The 22,867-nt window shown below is 48.0% G+C and overlaps 1 protein-coding gene across 3 annotated transcripts in view; it reads left to right on the top strand.

Annotated features, from left to right (window-relative positions):
- LOC104939522 (CSC1-like protein 2) overlaps positions 1 to 22,867 on the top strand; it is a 27,866-nt gene extending 4,999 nt beyond the window's left edge. The window contains exons 2-24 of one of the 3 annotated variants that reach the window (XM_019260046.2): positions 9,245 to 9,466; positions 9,632 to 9,711; positions 10,119 to 10,157; positions 11,294 to 11,384; positions 11,493 to 11,530; positions 11,638 to 11,780; positions 13,298 to 13,349; positions 13,499 to 13,607; positions 13,787 to 13,857; positions 14,255 to 14,335; positions 14,689 to 14,812; positions 15,149 to 15,282; positions 15,532 to 15,669; positions 15,766 to 15,919; positions 15,997 to 16,103; positions 16,366 to 16,452; positions 16,532 to 16,597; positions 16,776 to 16,938; positions 17,284 to 17,389; positions 17,502 to 17,669; positions 18,413 to 18,528; positions 18,605 to 18,688; positions 18,843 to 22,867. In XM_019260046.2, coding sequence (XP_019115591.1) covers positions 9,272 to 9,466; positions 9,632 to 9,711; positions 10,119 to 10,157; positions 11,294 to 11,384; positions 11,493 to 11,530; positions 11,638 to 11,780; positions 13,298 to 13,349; positions 13,499 to 13,607; positions 13,787 to 13,857; positions 14,255 to 14,335; positions 14,689 to 14,812; positions 15,149 to 15,282; positions 15,532 to 15,669; positions 15,766 to 15,919; positions 15,997 to 16,103; positions 16,366 to 16,452; positions 16,532 to 16,597; positions 16,776 to 16,938; positions 17,284 to 17,389; positions 17,502 to 17,669; positions 18,413 to 18,528; positions 18,605 to 18,688; positions 18,843 to 19,046 — 2,550 coding nt within the window. In that variant the 5' untranslated portion in view covers positions 9,245 to 9,271 and the 3' untranslated portion in view covers positions 19,047 to 22,867. Of the gene's footprint in view, positions 1 to 9,244; positions 9,467 to 9,631; positions 9,712 to 10,118; positions 10,158 to 11,293; positions 11,385 to 11,492; positions 11,531 to 11,637; positions 11,781 to 13,297; positions 13,350 to 13,498; positions 13,608 to 13,786; positions 13,858 to 14,254; positions 14,336 to 14,688; positions 14,813 to 15,148; positions 15,283 to 15,531; positions 15,670 to 15,765; positions 15,920 to 15,996; positions 16,104 to 16,365; positions 16,453 to 16,531; positions 16,598 to 16,775; positions 16,939 to 17,283; positions 17,390 to 17,501; positions 17,670 to 18,412; positions 18,529 to 18,604; positions 18,689 to 18,839 lie in introns of all 3 variants that reach the window. The other 2 variants (XM_019260044.2, XM_010756070.3) reach the window with 2 other exon arrangements.

Raw genomic sequence — 22,867 nt, 5'->3', positions numbered from 1 at the left:
CTATACCCACCACAGGCCGGAAATATATACTATGTCCAAATATATTAACACAGGCCGGAAATATATACATATGTACCAATATTTACCACACAGGGCCTGGAAATAGCTATCATAGATGTACAAATATTATCCACACAGGCCTGAAATATATACAGAGGACAAAATGATATACACACAGGCCTAAAGAGAGACAGAGGGACAAAGAGAGACACACAGGCCGGAAAAGAGACACGAGGGACAAAGATAGAGACACACAGGCCGGGAAAGAGAGACAGAGAGGGGACAAATAGGACACAACAGCGGGAAGAGATACCGAGGGGACAAAGAGAGACACACAGGCCGGAAAAGAGACCGAGGGACAAAGAGCGACCACACAGGCCTGAAAGAGGAGACAGAGGGACAAAGAGATACCACACAGGCCGGAAAAAGGAAGAGAACTATAGGGAAAAAGAGAGACAAACAGGCCGGAAAGAGAGACAGCGGGGAACAAAAAAGAGAGACACACAGGCCGGAAAGAGCGACATAAGGGCCAAAGAGAGACACACAGCGGCAAGAGAGACAGAGATGGACAAATAGAATAGACACAGGCGGAAAGAGCGGACAGAGAGGGCCCAAAATAGAGAGCCACACACAGGCCGGAAAGAGAGACATCGAGGGAAAATGAGAGAGACACACACAGGCGGAAAAGAGAGAATAGCGGACAAAGAGACGATAGAGAGAAGCGACCCACAGCCGGAAAGAGAGACGCGAGGAACAACTGAGACACACACACCACCACACACACACCACACACACACACACACAAGGCCGGAAAGCTAGAACAGATAGGGACAAGAGAGAAGACACCCCCAGGCCCGGAAAGAGAGAGAGAGAGATGAGGCGAAGATAGAGAGAGAGAAGAGAGACGAGATATAGAGACACAACGATAGGAGATGAGAGAGGATAGAGAGAGGAGTCGAGAGACACAAAGAGAGGAGATAGAGAGGATTTTATAAGATATGAGAGGAGAAAGATAATAGTAGAGAGAGTATAAGATAGGGGGACCGAAGAGGGAGAGAGGGGCAGGCCGGGTGGAAGAGGGGTACAGAGAGGTAGATAGGGACAGGCCGGGGGGGGGTATAGAGAGAGGGGGGAGAGAGAGACGGCGGGGAGAGACTCGATCGATGGAGAGATAAGAAGTTACCGATAGACGACCGCATGCAACCTTTACACTGACAGAGAGGGGGGTAGAGGCCCTTAGAGACGGAGATGCCCGACTAGTACCGATACGATCACGATACCGATCGGGTGTATAGATCTACCTATACTACAGACCCTCCTCACCCCTAGCGTAGCTAGATCTCATATTATATATATTATAAAACTCTCTATATATATATATTTCAGCGCCCGGTGGTGTCTATATATGTGCTAACATATACTGTATATATTTCAGCGCCCTGCCGTTTGTTTGCCCTTGTGTGTGCACGTGTCGCCTGTGCGTGTGTGTGTGTGATATATTTGTTACACCTACCTACCCCGTATCTATTTTCCGGTGTTGTATCACTTATATACCTATATAATATTTGCCCTACCCTATTCCATGTATAATTTCAGTCCGTGTGTGTATATACCCTCATTTCTCTCACACTAAAACCCCCCCCTTTTATATATTTAGGCTGTGTGTGTCATATATATTTTGTACATATCTGTATATATTTAGGCATGTCTTGTACTACCCCCTATACTACTCCGTTCACCCACCCCTCCCCTACTGCTCACCTCACCTACCCCCCCCCCCCCCCCCCCCCCCACCCGCCCCGCGCCCCCCACCCTCCAAACTCCAGTCCATGTTTTCACGATATAAAACTGATCAATTGAAAACTTCCAGTTCCTGTTCAGCTATAAACCTGAATCAATGAATCAGTCCGTTTTCACTGAGATAAAACCTGAATCAGTGAAACTCCAGTCCGTGTTTTCCACTGATTATAACACCTGAATAGTGACAACTCCAGTCCGGTTTTCACTGATATAAAACCTGAATCAGTGAAACTCCAGTCCGTGTTTTCACTGATATAAACCTTGAATCAGTGAATCCAGTCGCATCAAACCTTCTTACCGCCGCTGGTGTGTGGACAGCCGGGAAACTTAGGTGATGACGTACGGTCAACAACAAATGCTCAGTTGATTGTTAACTAAGATGAAATCTAACTGTGTTTGTTCCACCTAATTTTTAAAGTGTCAGTTATAACTGTTTTCAGACGCTAATGCTCCGTCAGCTCTTTCATTGATTATTCGACAGGACCGCTCTTTCCTTCAATTGTTCTGATTATGAACATGAAAAATAGAACTGCTCATGAATATTATCACTCCATAGAAATAATATTTGAATTTAAATGAAAAAAATCGATACCGCCTTGCCACGTCGATTCTAAAAACAACCGGTTTACAGTCAGGAGAGCATCACTATTTGAATATTTGATAAACTTAATACTCATAAATGTTCCTGGGTGAACCATTTATGCTCTGTCACTTTCAACCTGTAACCCAACAATGGATCTATACATTCAAGTGATTGATTGTTTACAGGCATAGACCACCCAACTAATAAACTAACTAAAATATGCCCTGTTGCGATGGTTGCACTACCTGAGTTGTGAAATAAAAAATCTGTCTTCTCCCTGCTGCTTCCCACGAGACTTGCCCACGTATCTGCAAATGTGAACCGAGTTTGTGCAGGTTTGTGACTCTTCTCATGGACAGGTAGAGTTTAGCCTACTTCGGACACATGTGAAAGGTGTTGTAAAGAGCTCGTGAATGGAGGCGTAGGCAGCGTCTTGTTTGATGTTTAAAAACTAGTGGGTCCACCAATAGGATCATTGTGGAAAACCCAACCTCAAGCATGTTAAGAAGGGGTCTGACCGGAGGTCTATACCCACCACAGGCGGAAATATATACGTATGTTCCAAATATATACCACAGCCGGAAATATATACATATGTACCAATATTTACCACACAGGGCCTGGAAATAGCTATCATAGATGTACAAATATTATCCACACAGGCCTGAAATATATACAGAGGACAAAATGATATACACACAGGCCTAAAGAGAGACAGAGGGACAAAGAGAGACACACAGGCCGGAAAAGAGACACGAGGGACAAAGATAGAGACACACAGGCCGGGAAAGAGAGACAGAGAGGGGACAAATAGGACACAACAGCGGGAAGAGATACCGAGGGGACAAAGAGAGACACACAGGCCGGAAAAGAGACCGAGGGACAAAGAGCGACCACACAGGCCTGAAAGAGGAGACAGAGGGACAAAGAGATACCACACAGGCCGGAAAAAGGAAGAGAACTATAGGGAAAAAGAGAGACAAACAGGCCGGAAAGAGAGACAGCGGGGAACAAAAAAGAGAGACACACAGGCCGGAAAGAGCGACATAAGGGCCAAAGAGAGACACACAGCGGCAAGAGAGACAGAGATGGACAAATAGAATAGACACAGGCGGAAAGAGCGGACAGAGAGGGCCCAAAATAGAGAGCCACACACAGGCCGGAAAGAGAGACATCGAGGGAAAATGAGAGAGACACACACAGGCGGAAAAGAGAGAATAGCGGACAAAGAGACGATAGAGAGAAGCGACCCACAGCCGGAAAGAGAGACGCGAGGAACAACTGAGACACACACACCACCACACACACACCACACACACACACACACAAGGCCGGAAAGCTAGAACAGATAGGGACAAGAGAGAAGACACCCCCAGGCCCGGAAAGAGAGAGAGAGAGATGAGGCGAAGATAGAGAGAGAGAAGAGAGACGAGATATAGAGACACAACGATAGGAGATGAGAGAGGATAGAGAGAGGAGTCGAGAGACACAAAGAGAGGAGATAGAGAGGATTTTATAAGATATGAGAGGAGAAAGATAATAGTAGAGAGAGTATAAGATAGGGGGACCGAAGAGGGAGAGAGGGGCAGGCCGGGTGGAAGAGGGGTACAGAGAGGTAGATAGGGACAGGCCGGGGGGGGGTATAGAGAGAGGGGGGAGAGAGAGACGGCGGGGAGAGACTCGATCGATGGAGAGATAAGAAGTTACCGATAGACGACCGCATGCAACCTTTACACTGACAGAGAGGGGGGTAGAGGCCCTTAGAGACGGAGATGCCCGACTAGTACCGATACGATCACGATACCGATCGGGTGTATAGATCTACCTATACTACAGACCCTCCTCACCCCTAGCGTAGCTAGATCTCATATTATATATATTATAAAACTCTCTATATATATATATTTCAGCGCCCGGTGGTGTCTATATATGTGCTAACATATACTGTATATATTTCAGCGCCCTGCCGTTTGTTTGCCCTTGTGTGTGCACGTGTCGCCTGTGCGTGTGTGTGTGTGATATATTTGTTACACCTACCTACCCCGTATCTATTTTCCGGTGTTGTATCACTTATATACCTATATAATATTTGCCCTACCCTATTCCATGTATAATTTCAGTCCGTGTGTGTATATACCCTCATTTCTCTCACACTAAAACCCCCCCCTTTTATATATTTAGGCTGTGTGTGTCATATATATTTTGTACATATCTGTATATATTTAGGCATGTCTTGTACTACCCCCTATACTACTCCGTTCACCCACCCCTCCCCTACTGCTCACCTCACCTACCCCCCCCCCCCCCCCCCCCCCCACCCGCCCCGCGCCCCCCACCCTCCAAACTCCAGTCCGTGTTTTCACTGATATAAAACCTGAATCAATAAAACTCCAGTCCGTGTTTTCACTGATATAAAACCTGAATCAGTGAAACTCCAGTCCGTGTTTTCACTGATATAAAACCTGAATCAGTGAAACTCCAGTCCGTGTTTTCACTGATATAAAACCTGAATCAGTGAAACTCCAGTCCGCAGTCAACCTTCTTACCACGCGGTGCTGCTGGACAGCGGGAAACTTCAGGTGAGTGACGTACTGTCACAACAAAATGTTCAGGTGATTGTTAACTTACTGAAACTAAATGTGTTTGTTCACCTTAATTTTTTAAAGTGTCAGTTATAAACTGTTCAGAAGCTAATGCTACGTCAGCTTTCATTGATTATTAGACAGGACCGCTCTGTTCACTTCAACTTGTTCTGATTATGAACATGAAAAAATAGATACTGCTCACTGAATAATTATCACTCCACTAGAAATAATATTTGAATTAAACTGAAAGAAATAGATACCGCCTTGCATCGTAGATCTAAAAACAACCGGTTTAAAGTCAGGAGAGCATCACTTATTTGAATATTTGATAACTTAATATCATAATGTTCCTGGGTGAACCATCTTATGCTATGCTCACTTTCAAACTGTAAACCAACAATGGATCCATACATTCAATGTGATTGATTTGTAAAGGCATAGACCACCAAATAAATAAATAAATAAAAAATTGAAATGTGCGAATGGTGGCACTACCTGAGTTGTGAAATAAAAATCTGTCTCTCCCTGCATGCTTCCACGAGAGCTTGCCACAGTATTTCTGCAAATGTGAAATGAGTTTGTGCAGGTTTGTTGACTCTTCTCATGGACAGGTAGAGGTAGCCTACTTCAGGACACATGATGAAAGGTGTACATAGCTCTGTGAATGGAGGCTTAGGCAGTCTGTCTTGTTTGATGTTTATAAAACTAGTGGGTCCACCACTAGACATGTGGAACCCAACCAAGCATGTTAAGAAGTGGGTTCTGACCCGGAGGTCAGCAGACCATATAGCATGTAGACAGAGACAGGAAAGGCAGAAGAGAGACCTCAGTCCTATTTGGAAACTTGTGAATTAATTGTAATGACTGGCGACTGCTGACATTTGGTATGATGTTGTGACATGTAAAAAAAAGTTTAGAATACAATTGATTTGAAGTAGATTCATGGTATGAGATTGATGGGATGTGAATAAATATTGTTAATATGTGAATTGATGGTGTATATTGTGAATACGTTTTACAAATTGCATTGTAGATTGATGGTGAAATGTAGGCTCAATAAGTGATGATTGATGTGAGATATAAATAAGTACGTTATAAATTGATAAAATATGTATTAAACCGATGGTGCGAGGTAAATACAAATGTTTTGAGAGATATTGACCACTGTCAAGAAGGGCTCCCTCTCCTTATAAAAGCCAATTTAACCACTGTATACATATATGTACAAATATATATTATATAATATATAATCGAACAATACGCAGTGTTATATTTGTTTAGTTCTGACGATGTGCTGAAAGCTCAGTGGATCTGCCCTCAACTACTCTGCCTTACGCCAAAACCTCACTGCACACGTCACTGGCACGTCGCGTACACGCCGTGGTTTTGGTCCGACCTGCACGCGACTTCAAACCCACTGGGAGCGTTTCAGCAGCGTTTAGTCCGCCAGACTTTGTGAACTTAAACTGTACACTTTTCTGTCTCTTTGTTGTTGTTTCATGTCTCTTTGTTGTTGTTGTTTTCTGTCTCTTTGTGGTTGTTTCATGTCTCTTTGTGGTTGTTTTCTGTCTCTTTGTGGTTGTTTCATGTCTCTTTGTGGTTGTTTTCTGTCTGTTTGTAGTTGTTTTGTCTCTTTGTGGTTGTCTTCTGTCTCTTTGTGGTTGTTTCATGTCTCTTTGTGGTTGTTTCATGTCTCTTTGTTGTTGTTTCATGTCTCTTTGTTGTTGTTGTTTCGTTTCTCTTTGTTGTTGTTTCGTGTCTCTTTGTTGTTGTTTTCTGTCTGTAGTTGTTATGTCTCTTTGTGGTTGTTTGCTGTCTTTAGTGAGTATTATTATTGTGTTTCTGTTCAGATGAGCGACACGTTTAAGTTTCATAATCAAACATTGTGGACTGTTGACGTATCAATTGATCAGGAACTGATGAATAATAATAATCCTGTTTATAAGCCTCCTTTCTGCCTGTTTTGATCATTTGATGAATTAATCTTATCATTCTCTGTTTTACCGCAGTGAATTAATCGATTGAACCAATAATTGAAGTGTTGGTCAGTTTCCGCCTCATTTAGACGTGAGCTGAGCGTTCACACGGTGAAAGTTGTTATTTGTAGTCGAAGCTTTGAAATCTGACACTTGACAGCGGACTGTAAAGCAATGCTGCCTTCACTGACTTCTGGAAGTTATTAATGCAGATTGTCTGTCTGTCAGCAGGAAGAACTAAGAATTTTATTTCACCTTTTATATTTAGTTCTTTATTTTGTTATTCGACGGCACTCCTTAAAAACGTTGGTCACGATCCGTCCATTCGACTCTCTGTCGTCCAATGAGGAGCCACGTGAAGTCATTAGTCCCTCTGAACTGGCCCTTTAAATTAAAACATGATGACATCACACAAAACTGTCCAATCAGGTGACTTCATGTGTGCGTTAGGTCCAGGGGCGTGCAGGCGGCTGATAAGAAGTCAGTTACATCGTGTTCAGAGAACGACACACACACACACACACACACACACACAGCAGAAGACGTCACATGTTCTGCTTCATCCGGTTCATTAATTGATCTCAGCTAAAACAAACAAGGTGCATGATGGGAGGACTGGACACACAGGACGCGTTACATTCATCAGATCGATGCACGTCACACGACTTTTATTCTGAAAACAGGAAGTGGACAGATGAATGATGCTGTCAGGATATGAGGTCATCATGACGTCATGATTTCAGAATAAAAGCTCTTTGATTTCAAACTCGTACCGTCAATCACGAGCTGCAACAGGAAGTTCTTTCTTGTTGTCTAGCTGCTGACTCAAATCACACCTCAAACCGTGAACGCTGCCTGACATACATGTGTAGTTTTCAACCAAACATGTGAAGAACAATAAAATAATGCCTGTTCAATAAAAAAAGGTGCCATGTGTTTTTGCCTCAGACATGCCACTTAGCAAAGCAAAGAGTGGAGGAGTGCAGGAAGTTGAACCTGTCCTAGTCTGCCTAGTAACGGTTGTCCATTCGTCGACTGCGTATGTAGTCTGCCGAACATCTATTTTTCGATTGGTGTCAGACAGACACAAACCGCACATCTCCATCTTCAGCTGAATCTCAGGAAAACACTAAAACAAACACGTCTCTCTGTCATAAACTGTTTCAGAGATATTCACAGACATTTAAAACTGTAGACTTTTGACTTTTGGGGCGCCCAGTCCGTCCTCAGATGGTTAAAGGCCAACTCACACCGGACGCGGAACGGCACCGCCGCGGTCACCGTAGCAAATAGAATCCAGTCTAGTCAATGAGACTCACACCGGGCGCGGATCAGACGCGGATCAGAAGCGTCCCAGAAGCGGCTCTCCGCGCCACGGTGCGAGCTTTCCGCAGGATTTCTATTTCTTCCGCGAGCCGCGGCTGAACCTCGTAAATTTCAACAGAGCACTGCGCACCAGACAGGAAATCCGACACAGAATCAACATAATAAACTTCTGCCCCCTTTCAAAATAAAACACAATACTCAGTTCATGTAGCTTTTTACAACTTCACATCAACGTTACGTCATGACCGGTGGCACCAGGTGATCAAAGATCGATCAAAGGGTCTCAACGAGAGACTAATTGTTGAAGTGGAACAACACACAATCATTTATGACACAACAGATGCTTTTTATAATCTCCTCCACGTCGGAGAAGCAAAGTCAGCTGTTTGTTGTTGTTGTTTTTTTATACACTGTTTATCGCGGGGTCTCGTATGTCCAGGATTCTCGCGTGATCTCGTGATCTCGCGTGAATACGGCCGGCTCTCTCCGCTTCCGTTCCGCGGCTGATCCGCGTTCGGTGTGAGTCCCGTGTAAGTCCTCCCTCCAGTGTTCGGTTTCTAGACTAGCAGTGACCGTCTCAGTGAGGGCACGTCAGGGCAGAGAGGGGCACGTCAGGGCAGCAGGGGCACGTCAGGGCAGCAGGGGCACGTCAGGGCAGCAGGGGCACGTCAGGGCAGAGAGGGGCACGTCAGGGCAGCAGGGGCACGTCAGGGCAGCAGGGGCACGTCAGGGCAGAGAGAGGCACGTCAGGGCAGAGAGGGGCACGTCAGGGCAGAGAGGGGCACGTCAGGGCAGAGAGGGGCACGTCAGGGCAGCAGGGGCACGTCAGGGCACACCTACACAACGATCTAAATTATTATTTGGGGCCACACAGACAGACTTTCACACACACATACAAAACAAAACAAAAAACACTTTGGGCATCAAGGGGCAAAGGGGGTTTGCACTAAACCTGCTGATCATGTCTCCCTCAGGTACTCTGCCAGGATGCCGCAGTGAGCATGCTCAAAGTGCTGATCGTTACCATGGTGATATATGGCGGCAGCGGCCAGGCGTGCAGCGGTCAGGACAACTGCTCCGCCCACAGCGAGTCCAAAGCGTACTGCTACTCGGCTCGCATCCGGAGCACGGTGCTGCAGGGGCTGCCGTTCGGAGGCGTGCCCACCGTGCTCGCCCTCGACTTCATGTGCTTCCTGGTGAGTCGCCACTGCACGTGCTCAGTACAGCTCAGCTCAGCTGACACACACACACAAATGTGCTGCACACCAGAGTCCGGCTGGGTTTGAAGGGAACGCATTGCATTGTGGGAGCTGCTGCCTGTGACATCACCTGACAGGAAGTCCTCCTCTCTTCTTCTTCAGGTGCTGCTCTTCGTCTTCTCCATCCTGCGGAAAGTGGCATGGGACTACGGCCGCCTGGCGCTGGTCACCGACGCCGACAGGTAAACACACCTTTAACTCCTGCTCATGTCATCATCACTGTGATGTCATCAGGTGGAGCCAACGTGGCCGTCGGCCTGTGTGAGGTGAGGAGAGACGTTTGTGTCAGGTTGAGCTGTCCGGAGAGGAAGTTACAGGAACGCCCACTTCCTGTCTGATCCGACCCATTATAATGTCTGAGATCAGAGCTGGAGCTTCACAGGGGCAGATCTCAGATATATTGCCTCCTGGTGTCTGTTAGGGTGAAGGTTCCTACCCTGCTGTGGCCTCTGGGGGCAGTAATGAGCTTGTTGCAGCCACAGCCGGAGGTGTGGTTTGATTGGCTGGGAGGACAGCGGCCCGCCGTGGTGTGGGCGTGTTCTCGTGCTCTCTTTCAGCAGCTCTGTTTTTTTCTGTTTCCATCTTGAAGACTGAAGAAACGTTTCAGCGACCCGGAGGAGCGAGAATAGTATGTGGCCGCTTCCTCCATGTTTGTTTTGTGAGCTAACATCTTCCTCCTCCTCCTCCTCCTCCTCCTCCTGCTCTGGTTTCATTAACAGGATTCTGCTCTCTGATTGGTGCACTAACACTCTTCTTCTTCTTTTCAGTCTGTGTTTCTGTATGGGCGGTTATTAGTGTCACACATTAGCTACAAGCGTAACATCAACTTTTTTGGCTCCCCCGGTCCTGTAGAGGGGCCCCAATCCTGTAGAGGGGCCCCGGTCCTGTAGAGGGGCCACGAGTCAAAATCTAGTCTAAGACATAGTCCACCCTTCATAAGCCCCGCCCCTTTTGAGTGCACTCCAATCACAGCCGAGCAAACCTCGGTCACCTTAGCTGTAGCATGGAGGGAAAAGGGGCGGGGCTTATGAAGGGTGGATATCTTTGTTTATGCTTGTTGGTCAGGTGTTTTTACCTTTGGTCAAATAGTTTCTTTTGTTTTGGTTGTCAGTTTAAATATTCAATAAATTATCAGAACAGATTTCTGTCAATCAACTAATTCATTAATTAACTAATCGTTTCAGCGGGGCAGTTCACAGGGCCGTAACAACCGACAACACTGCTTCTTAACTGTGACAGGTGGCACCAGTCACCCCCCATACACCATGATTACTGACGTGTGTGTGTGTGTGTGTGTGTGTGTGTGTGTGTGTTTGAAGGGTGTCTTTGGATCACTCTGTTGTAAATGTGCTAACAGCTGCGATGCTAACAGCTGCGATGCTAACAGCTGCGATGCTAACTCCCTTGTTTCCCTTCTTACCGTTGGCTCAGCCGGAGACGTGACAGAGATAACTATGAGCCGGTCAAAAGGTAACAGGATGTGTTTGTAGCTCAGTGTGTCGGAAACCCTGTGACGTGCTAGCAAGCTCGTTAGCTAACTCCACAGCACGCCGCCGGCTGCCGCGCTCGCTGGATGTGGAGCCTCCGTCCTGTTTGTGTGGAGGTCTTCAGATCAGTCTGTCACCGTAGAAACTGTTTCTAACAGAGGGAGTCATGGTGGACTTCCTGTTAGCGCCCCCTGTGTTTAGCATGTGCTAAGTGTCCCACAGTGGCTACGTGCTAACAGCTAACAGTCAGCTGACTCCTTCCTGTGTGTCTCCACAGCGTTGCCTCGGCGATGCACTCTGAGTCGCCAGATCGATACGAACGCCTCACCTCCGTCTCCAGCTCCGTCGACTTTGACCAGAGAGACAACGTGAGGACACCTTCATCATCATCATCACCATCATCATCATCATCATCATCGTGTGTGTGTGTGTGTGTGTGTGTGTGTGTGTAACAGTGTGTAATGTTTGTGTTTCAGGGCTTCTGCTCGTGGCTGACGGCCATCTTCAGAATTAAGTGAGTATCTGCTCATCGTCCTCCGACCGTCTTGGTTCTGGTTCAAAGTGGTCGTGTTCTGCTCTCACTGTTTGGTCCAATCAGAACTGCTCCTCTTCCTCCTGCAGGGACGAAGAGATCAGGGAGAAGTGTGGCGAGGATGCTGTTCACTATCTGTCCTTCCAGCGTCACATCATCGGCCTGCTGGTCGTCGTCGGCGTCCTCTCTGTCGGCATCGTCCTGCCCGTCAACTTCTCCGGAGACCTGCTGGGTGAGAACGCCCCCAAAAACCTAGTACAAAGAAAGTGACCCACAACCAGATTCTGGACTGTGGTCTCTGGACTCTGGTCTCTGGACTCCAGGATCTGGTCTCTTAACTCTGGTCTCTGGACTCCAGGGTCTTGTCTCTGGTCTCTGGACTCCAGGGTCTGGTTCTGGACTCTGTCTCACAGTTTTGTGTGTCTGGTTGATTTTAGTCAGAATTATCAGTAAAGATGCTTTCCTGAACCAAGGAGCGCCTGGACCTCCTTCTAAAGAAGGTAACCAGAAGAAGGTCTGTAGGTCTGTAGGTCTGTGGATGTGTAGATCTGTAGGTCTGTAGGTGTGTAGGTCTGTGGATCTGTGGATGTGTAGATCTGTAGGTCTGTGGGTCTGTGGATCTGTAGGTCTGTGGATCTGTAGGTCTGTGACAGCTGATCGGTGTATAGGGATCAATACTTTTTATTTGATAAGTAATATTTTGTAGGTCTGCAGGTTGACAGTAGGTTGTCTGTAGGTCTGTGGATCTGTGGTTCTGTGGATGTGTAGATCTGTAGGTCTGTGGATCTGTAGGTCTGTGGATCTGTGGATCTGAGGTTCTGTGGATGTGTAGGTCTGTGGATCTGTAGGTCTGTGACAGCTGATGTATAGGGATCAATACATTTAATATTTTGTAGGTCTGTAGGTCGACTGCAGATTATTTGTAGGTCTACTGCAGTTTGTCTGTAGGTCGATTGTAGGTCGACTGCAGGTTGTCTGTAGGTCGACTGTAGGTTGTCTGTAGGTCGTCTGTAGGTCGACTGCAGGTCGACTGCAGGTTGTCTGTAGGTCGTCTGCAGGTTGTCTGTAGGTCGATTGTAGGTCGTCTGCAGGTTGTCTGTAGGTTGACTGCAGGTTGTCTGTAGGTTGTCTGTAGGTCGTCTGCAGGTTGTCTGCAGGTTGTCTGTAGGTTGACTGTAGGTTGTCTGTAGGTTGTCTGTAGGTCGACTGCAGGTTGTCTGTAGGTCGTCTGTAGGTCGACTGCAGGTTGTCTGCAGGTTGTCTGTAGGTCGACTGCAGGTCGTCTGTAGGTCGTCTGTAGGTCGACTGCAGGTTGTCTGCAGGTCGTCTGCAGGTCGTCTGCAGGTCGTCTGTAGGTCGACTGCAGGTTGTCTGTAGGTCGTCTGCAGGTCGTCTGCAGGTCGTCTGCAGGTTGTCTGTAGGTCGACTGCAGGTTGTCTGTAGGTTGTCTGTAGATCGACTGCAGGTTGTCTGTAGGTCGACTGCAGGTTGTCTGTAGGTCAACTGTAGGTCGACTGCAGGTTGTCTGTAGGTCGACTGCAGGTTGTCTGTAGGTCATCTGCAGGTTGTCTGTAGGTCGACTGTAGGTCGACTGCAGGTTGTCTGTAGGTCGACTGCAGGTTGTCTGTAGGTCAACTGTAGGTCGACTGCAGGCTGTCTGTAGGTTGTCTGTAGGTCGACTGCAGGTTGTCTGTAGGTCGACTGCAGGTGTTTCCTGGTGCTAACCTCCTCTGCTCGTGTTTTTTCCAGAAAACAACGCCTACAGCTTCGGACGCACCACGATAGCCAACCTGAAGTCTGGGTGAGTCCATCATCACATCTCTGTAAACGTCTGCACGTAGTTAGCCTAGCTTAGCACAAAGACTGGAAGCAGGGGGAAAGTGTTAGCCTGGTTTGGAGTGTGCTGGGTGTGTTTGAGTGTAAACGAGGTGTTGTCTTCTTTGTGTCCAGGACGAACCTGCTGTGGCTGCACACTTCGTTTGCTTTCATGTATCTCCTCCTGACCGTCTACAGCATGAGGAGACACACGTCCAAGATGCACTACAAGGAGGACGACCTGGTAAACATGGCGTCTGTGACATCAGCTTTGATGCTTTCACCTGAATGACGCTCGATGGAGTAATGTGTTTTGGCCTCTCCGGGGCTCCGTAGGTTTCTGCTGACCCTGAATCTGTGTTCATCTGAACAGCTGATCACAAAATATGTTATGTCGTTTAATCCCTCTTCTGTGTCTTGCAGGTGAAGCGCACTTTATTCATTAACGGCATCTCAAAATACGCCGAGGAGTCTCAGATCAAACAGCACTTTGAGTAAGTCCATGTCTTCTTCTGTCTAAAAACTTTATTAACGTGATGCTGGTTTAAACCTACAAACTCATGTTCAGAGTAATCTGATTACATAGTGACTTCTTTTTGAGTTTTATGTATTTGTTTCATTGGATGAGTTATTTATGTATTGATGTTGTTAAACTGCATGCAGTACCAGTTCCTACCAGAGCAGGGGCGTCCCTCTCTACCTTTAAAAAACCTCCTGAAGACTGCAGATAATCTCAGCGTGCTGATATTCAGAATAACTGAACCACCTCAGTCTGATATTCAGAATAACTGAACCACCTCAGTCTGATATTCAGAATAACTGAACCACCTCAGTCTGATTTTTCCCGTGAGCCGATGTCGATGTCATCCACATGTTTTCATTGTTCTTCAGGCAGGCGTACGAGAACTGCACGGTGCTCGAGGCTCGGATCTGCTACAACGTGGCCAAACTGATGGCTCTGAACGCTGAGAGGTGAGAAACGGTCGGGGTCCAGATGCATGCTGGGATACACCTGCTGTTGGATACATTCCAGAGAAACTGAATCACAGTCAGACGTGTGTTTGTGTGTTAAGGAAGTTTCTTTCTTTAGGTTACACGCAGTCCTCGCCAGTCGTAGTTGTTTGAGGACAGCAGGTGTTTCAACACTCTGCTGACCAGAGTTTTATTTTTTTATTTATCTGTCACTAATGGACGTCTGTCTGATTGTCGTTGATCAAGCATCAGTAGATCTTACAGCTTAAGAGATCAGAGGCTCCTGAACACTTTCTTCCCTCCTGATCTGGTGCCACTGATCAGCAGTTTCTCCACAACATCGTGTGTTTCAGGAAGAAGACCGAGCGCAGTAAGAAGTTCTTCACGGATCTGATGGCGAAGGAACACGTTCCCACCATGATCAACCCGAAACCTTGTGGACACCTCTGTTGCTGCGCCATCACCGGCTGTGAGGAGGTACCGCTAATGCTAACTGCTAACCTCTCTGTTCTCATGGAGGGCCTGTTCACACCTGGAGTTACCATGGCGACACGATCACAGCGGACATCGGCGTCACTGCCTGCTCTTTATACAAATAAACACGTTCGTGGTTTTTCACCAGTAGCTGAACTTGATGTTTAAAGAGCGAGTCTGCTGATGTCTGGTGTGGTTACTAGTCAGCTTGAAGTTAGAGATGTCCAATCACACAGGACTCAGGTTAACACCAGGTGTGAACGGTTCTAACTCTAGGGTATAATATGTCAGCATGTTGGCGTGTTAGCAGTGATTTAGCAGCCTCCATTTGTCGAGCAGGAGGAGGCGGTCAGCTACTACACCAAGAGGGAGGCCAAGCTGAAGGAGGAGTACAGGAAGGAGAAGGAGAAGGTCCACACCAAACCACTGGGCATGGCCTTCGTCACCTTCCAGAATGAGGCCATGACTGCCATGTGAGCCACAGTCGGACCCCGCCCCCTCGTATCTGACCACGCCTATCAAGTGACCCCACCCCTTATCCAACTACACCCACATTAGTGCCTGACCACACCCCTTATATGACATTATACAACCACGCCCCTTATCTGACCACGCCTGTGCCTGGCCCCTCCCACCAAAGCAAACACAGATTTGATGTTATTGTGTCTTTATACTGCTCTGACTCCGCCTCCTGTGTCTGACTCCGCCCCTCTGTTTCACAGTATTTTGAAGGACTTTAACGCCTGTCAGGTTCAGGGTTGTCGGTGCCGTCAGGAGCCGCAAACCTCTCAGTTCAGCGAAGTTCTTCACGTTCACAACTGGAGTGTTTCGTACGCTCCCGACCCACAGAATGTCCGCTGGTATGTCCACAAGCTCCACCCACCTAAGACCCCATCAGACCCCAAACAAATGCACCCGTCACCCTCAGCTGATGGCTCTTTTTTTCCTTCCTGCAGGGAACACCTGTCGCTGGGCGGGATCTCCTGGTGGATCCGCTGCTTCATCATCAACTGCATCCTCTTCATCCTGCTCTTCTTCCTCACCACGCCCGCCATCATCATTTCCACCATGGACAAGTTCAACGTCACCAAGCCTGTCGAGTATCTCAACGTAAGAAACCATGAGAACCCTTTGTTGAAAGAGCTCTGCAGTGATCTGGGTCTGACTCTGTTGGTTCTTTTGGACAGAATCCCATCGTCACACAGTTCTTCCCGACTCTGCTGCTCTGGGCTTTCTCCGCTCTGCTGCCCACCATCGTCTACTACTCTGCCTTCTTCGAGGCACACTGGACCAGGTACCACTGCCTCCTCACCCTCCTCTTCATTAGTACTACAATACCCCATCAGTACTTGTGGTCCAAGTAAAGGCTCAAGTCATTAAAGACACTGAAATGAGTCCAAGTCTGCCGAGACAAGGTCAGGTCTCAGATATCGAGTTTGGTTTTTCTGTTCTGAGCTCCTGTGGAAACATGGCGGTTCAACATGGCCGATCCGACTTTAGCGTCTGAAAGTCATGTGAGGGTGGATGTTGATTGGACGGTGTGTCTCTGTCTGCAGGTCTGGAGAAAACCGGACCACGATGCATAAATGTTACACCTTCCTGATCTTCATGGTTCTGCTGCTGCCGTCTCTCGGACTCAGCAGGTAAGAAAACCTCAGGCTCGGTCCCTGTGTGACCTCCTGACCTCTGCGCCCCTCTGAACGCCTGTCTCTCTGTTTCCAGCCTGGATGTCTTCTTCCGCTGGCTCTTTGATAAGAAGTTCCTGGCTGATGCCAAAGTCAGATTTGAGTAAGTACATTTATATCCTGCTGTTTGCTTTTCACATTAAAATAATACAGATGGCCCAGACTTCCATCAGTGATGGGGATCTGTTTATGTGCTCTTATTTTGAAAGAGCTTGTCATGAGTATCGATAAAGTTTGATCAGTGAGACGTTTCTCTAACCACGTTTCTGCGTCCACTTCAGGTGCGTCTTCCTGCCGGATAACGGAGCGTTCTTTGTTAACTACGTCATCGCCTCCGCATTCATCGGGAACGCCATGGACCTGCTGAGGATCCCCGGTCTGCTCATGTACATGATCCGACTCTGCCTGGCTCGCTCTGCCGCCGACCGCCGCAACGTCAAGAGGGTGAGGACGGACGGACTCTGAATCAGAGGACGGACTCTGAATCAGAGGACGGACTCTGACCGGGAGGACGGACTCTGGATCAGAGGACAGACTCTGAATCAGAGGACGGACTCTGACCGGGAGGACGGACTCTGGATCAGAGGACGGACTCTGACCGGGAGGACGGACTCTGGATCAGAGGACAGACTCTGACCCGGAGGACGGACTCTGGATCAGAGGACGGACTCTGCCTCAGAGGACGGTTTGTAATAACCCCTGAAGACGGCAGACTCTGTCTACTTGTGGACTCCTCGTCCATCATTTGGACACTGGATCATCAGGTCCGTCTTGTGTTTGTCTCTGCAGCATCAGGCCTATGAGTTTCAGTTTGGAGCGGCGTACGCCTGGATGATGAACGTCTTCACCGTGGTGATGGCCTACAGTATCACCTGTCCAATCATCGTCCCCTTTGGTCAGTGTCACATACCCACAATGCACTGCTTCAGTTTTAAGTCAGGTCCAGGTCCAGTCACAGTCTGGATCAGGTTCTGAGGTCCAGGTCTGACTCACCTGTCCTCCTGCAGGTCTGATGTACATGCTGCTGAAACACCTGGTGGACCGATACAACATGTACTACGCCTACCTGCCCTCCAAACTGGACAAGAAGATCCACTCAGGAGCCGTCACGCAGGTGGTGGCCGCGCCCATCCTCTGCCTCTTCTGGCTGCTCTTCTTCTCCACCGTACGCACAGGTAAGCCCCGCCCCCCTGCTGGACAATCAACCAACCAGCAGCACCGATATGATCCAGTCAGTGTGTGCTCCTTATCAGATAACTACAGGACAGTTTTAAACAGCTGAGAGAGCTTTTATGTTCAAATCAAGTTTTATTTTTGTTTCTCAAACCTCTGTACTGATCCGGTCCGGTGTGTCCGGTCTGATGGTTCTGAATGTTCCCTCAGTGTGACTCTGGAAGGATGTAAATACCTGTAGACCTTCTAACCGATGACTCTCTGACTTTTAAGCCACGTGTTCGATGCTCGGTGAACGAAGTTCAGGTTTCTCTTTTAATGTTGCTGCAACATGTTGACCTGTTCTGGACTATGGGGATGTTTGTACAGGCGTGCCCTGCTCAGGTGTGACATAGGACTGATACAGCTCATCATGCATCACTCACTGTAAAGCTGACTGTCTCACCACTGTGAGCTTCATGCTCAGGTAGGACGGCCTTGTTTAGGAACCCGCAGGTATATCTTCATATAGAAGGTGATTCTCAGGTTGCTTCCATCATATCTCCATTCTTTATTTATTCAAAGTGTGATGAACTTTTATATTTCATCTGTACCAAATGTTCGTACTGAGCGAGGGAAGAGTTTGGATCCTCTGACTGAATGTTTAAAACTCAAAGATTTCTGTGAATGATTTGAAATCCAGATTGAAAGACGTGGAGAATGAATCATGGCGGTGTCTGGTGTCTAACTGTTGATGTGCTGTCAGGTTTCGAGACGCCGACTTCCATGTTCACTCTGGTGGTGCTGATCGTCACCATCGTGGTCTGTCTGTCTCACGTCTGCTTCGGACACTTCAAGTATCTCAGCGCTCACAACTACAAGGTACAGCAGCGTTTTCATGAGACGTCCGTGTTGATGTTCAGCTCGCTGCCTCACGCTGCGTCTCTGTCTGTCTTAGATCGACACCAAGGAGAACGACGTGGACGCCGTCGAGAACGGCCGTCCAGCTCGTCCCTCGTCCTCCCCCAAAACCAAATCTCAGGTGAGTGGATCTGATCCTCTTCACTTCTTGATACGTATATATTTACCGACTACAAACCAGCTGTAGCTCTCTGACAGAGCGTAGCTGCTGTTCAGGATTTTGTCGCCCCCTGCTGGTGAACCTGTGTGTTGTGCTTTGTGTGGTCCACTAGCAGCAGCAGCAGCACCAGCAGCAGCAGCAGATGTACATCGCCCAGGTGCTCCAGGACCCAAACTCGGACGAGCCGGGCGGTGGCAGCGGCGAGGAGGACCGAGGGTCGTCCCAGGACGAGGAGATGTTGAACGGAGGGAACAGCATCAACGAGGCGGATTTTCAGTCAGGGGAGGACAGTCTGATCGCCAACGAGGTCCACCAGTAGCTCGGGGCGAAGCTAGAGGGAGGGGGCGGAGCTAGTTGAGAGTCCACACCCACACACAACAGTACCAACAATAAGCTGACTGGAGAATCACTACACACACACACATAGACTGACATGGGTAGCTCCACCCCCCTCCCAGCTCGAAGACTTGACCCTGACCTTAGACGCCGGCGCCGGGTCGCCAACATCCAGTCCTGATGGACATCAAACTGTCTCCGCAGGAAGTCACTGTACATAACCACAAAGCCAAAAGTTTTTCATTTTGTTTTTTCTCGGGGTGGGGGCGGGGTTTAAAAATTCGTGCCTGGGCTGGATTTCGTTTGTTCGCACTCGTGTCTTGACTCCTGATCCCACCACGGGTCGCCGGGACTCGACCTGTTGAGGGGTCAGAGCTGATGCTGACACAGCCGGACGCTGCAGCCGCCGACCTCCGACACCGGAGTGCTAAATAAGTCGCCAACCGCCAGCTCTCTTAGTGGTAGAAGCCTTGCTTACGCAGACGCAGTCTCCCTTCTCTGTTCACCGTTTCTGTCTTTCTGTGGATTTCGCCGGTATCTTCGACACGTCACCTGAAAGTTTGTTTGATTTCTTTTACCTGCCAAGCTTTCGCTGCATGGTGTTAGAGCTGTCTGGACTTTTGGACGATGTTATCCGTTGCAGGACTGTAGCCAATGATCTCAGCAGATTTCCACCCCGGTCTCAGACGAGCGTTCATTCTTGGCTTCAGTTGGACCGGTGAACAGCACGGCGCCGCTTGTTTTCCTGGTTTTGATTTCAGCCGGACTACCTTAAATCATGAACAGCTGACAAAGGGAACGGGATGTTTGTGTCTGTGTAGGTTTAGCAATCAAAACTCTTGATTCACTTTGTGAAGACGCTTCGACGCTTCCAGCAGCAGCAGTAGACGAGTAGTTTGAGCTCGGGTAGACGCAGAAGAGCAGCGCTTTTCGTCTGGACGGCCTGAAGCTGTCAGGACTCTCAAGGGAAAATGTTTCCGTTTGTGTGTTTTTAAGTGTGCACTGTCTGTGTGCGTGTCCAGTAACTTATTGTACATCAACCTGCGTCATGAACAGCAGCAACATCTAGTGCTTCTCAAACTGGTCGTCGGTCTGCTGTAGAATTATACGAGATTTGCTTTGGTACGAAGATGTTTCTACTGAGTTAGAGCAGCTGAAGCCTCAGCACTCACATCAGACTGAATCCAAATGAAACTTTGTTCGTCACATTTCAGAGGGCAGACGTCCACCGTGCATTTAGCCTAGCTTAGCACAAAGACTGGAAGCAGAGGGGAACTGCTAGCGTAGCTCCGAGTGTTTTGAAGATAACCGTGAAAACAAAATATTAGATCTGGGTCTGATTGCCTCAGCATTAGCTTCCAGGTCAAAGAAAACAAACTCCTCGTTTGTCAGATTTCCACGTTTTCAGCAAAGTTTGAGAAACATGAACTTCTCGGTCTGGTCTTAGGGTTAGCGTCAGATTTACATGTTGGGTATTGTCGGTTAGCTACCGGTCCATCCTGCTGTAAGCTGGGTTTAATGGACCAGCACCAGGAGTCAAGAACTAGAAGCTAAAGCTAAGCTAACTGTTACAGCTGACCTCAAAGACAGAAAGTGCCGCAGCTCTGATGTCCAATCAGACGTCACGTCGCTTCAGTCCTGTTGACGTCTGCCAGCCGGAAGTCGTTTCTTCTGATTGGAGGAGAAATCTTCAGTTCCTCATTTCTACCCGGCAACTTTCGAAGTTGCCATGGTGACAGGAACAGGAAACCAAGCCGGCTGGCAGCGGCATCATCGGGAAGCGACGTGGCGACGGCAGAGTAGTCTCAGGTGTTTGTCTCCCTGAAATAATGTTTACATCAGTTTCTGTTGCTCGTTTTCATTTTTGTCATGTTCTGCTGTGTGTGTGTGTGTGTGTGTGTGTGTGTGTGTGTGTGTGTGTGTGTGTGTGTGTGTGTGTGTGTGTGCGGACATGGAGCTGAACTATGAAAGCTGTATCCACCGGGTCATCCGTGTGGGTCGGTGGATACACGCCGGAGAACCCGCAGTGTCCGTGTCCTGATGATGTTGGTTGACCTCCAGCTGAGCGCCTGCTGTCGGCGCTCCGTCCGTGATTGCACGCACACGAAAAGATAAAACTGCAGGAGAGCTCACGGGATCGGAGGTTCAGCTCAGCAGCTCTCAACCTGACAGTCCAGAGCTGAGCACAGGCGTGTCAATTTGACCTGACGTGGTGATCACGTGATCTGACGAGAACCTGATCCATGAATCCTCATCACAGTCAGAACATCAGGAGGAACCACAGTGAGCTCAGACATCCCAACATGTCACTTTAGTTTTAACAACATCGTCGACAGAACTTAACAAATCAGTTGATATATCTCCAGAAACAACTTGTCGGAGAGGGACCGGGTTTTAGCATCACTTCTGTTTCTGTTTGTAGTCCGAGTAGCATCGACCAATCACGTCTGAGCGGGCTTTGGTTGCAGCCATGCGTGTGGAGAGGAAAAGAGACGACCACATCGGCCGTCACCTGATAGCGTCGTGGCTTCTCGTTATCTTTGTAAACTGGCTCCCAACTCCAGAAACAATGAAGGAAGTCGGCTCGGATTTCCGCTGGCTGCACAGGAAGTCCCAAAACTCCGCCGCGCACGGCTCGTCATGCGTGTTCCCGATGACAAGAAAGATTAACCCTAACGCAAGCCGGTCAGTTTTCAAAATAAAACATCCTGTGCAGACTCCAGATCATAGAACAGACAAAAGAAACGGTTTAACTACGTAACTCCTGACAATGACCAAATCTGAGCAAGTTAACAAAGTCTGGAGTAAAAAACGCTCCTGAAACGTTCCCGAAACATTACCGAAACGCTCCTGGTGGGATGAAATGAGGCCAATTTGGAGAACGAACCAAAAAAGGCGCAGAGGCTGTGACATCACAGCCGAGCTCAGGGGAGTTTCTGTGTTTAAGGTCTTTAGACGATCGCGGACAGATTTCGAGATCGGACGGTCGGTGTGGTCGAGGCCGCTCACAACAAGGTTTCATCTGCTGAAAATCGATAGCTCCAGAAGAGAAACTGAGCGAGATTATTGAGCAAACATCTGTTTCCGAAAACCTGAAGGACGCCAAAGACAAAAAACAACGTGACAATAGTTCAGTTGAGATCAGACGCTTGTTGCCAACGGGGTCAAAGGTCGACTTGTTCTGTTTGTTTGGGTTGAGAGCTGCTGCGTTCACTGACATCTCGGTGTTGTGGGAACTGAAGATGCTCATTAAAAAAAGAGTCTGTGATATTTTTGTAACCTGACTGAAGTATTTGATACTGAACACGTATTAAAGAAGCGTTGATAGCTGTGACGATGCTGTTGTAACATGTAACTCAAAGTTATATAATCAGCCGCTTCTTTTTGCTTTTCTTAGTTTTTTAAACTGTTGCTGAAGTTGTAAAAAGACGAATGTGAACTGACATTGACGAGCGTGAACTGACATTGACGAGCGTGAACTGACGCTGACGAGCGTGAACTGACACTGACGAGCGTGAACTGACATTGACGAGCGCGAAACGAAACGTCGGGTACTGAATATGAAAACCCGTGTGTAAAATAAAGGTGTGTGTAAATAGCCATCGAACTGCACTGTCGTCCTTGGAGACGAACACGACTCAGCGTCTCATCTCACTGACTCCACGCTAACAGTCTCTTGGTCCATTTCATGCTTTTAATTTATTGCTGTGACACTATTTATTTTTACTTTCCAGGTTGTATGTACAGTGAAACATTTGTCCTATTTATGTTACTTGATCAATAAAATTGGCTTTCATCTGTCGA

The sequence above is a fragment of the Larimichthys crocea genome, unplaced genomic scaffold (genome assembly GCF_000972845.2).
Source record: "Larimichthys crocea isolate SSNF unplaced genomic scaffold, L_crocea_2.0 scaffold532, whole genome shotgun sequence".
Lineage (NCBI taxonomy): Eukaryota > Metazoa > Chordata > Actinopteri > Sciaenidae > Larimichthys > Larimichthys crocea.
Note: the sequence above shows the minus strand (reverse complement) of the source record. Positions and strands in the feature narration are given on the sequence as shown.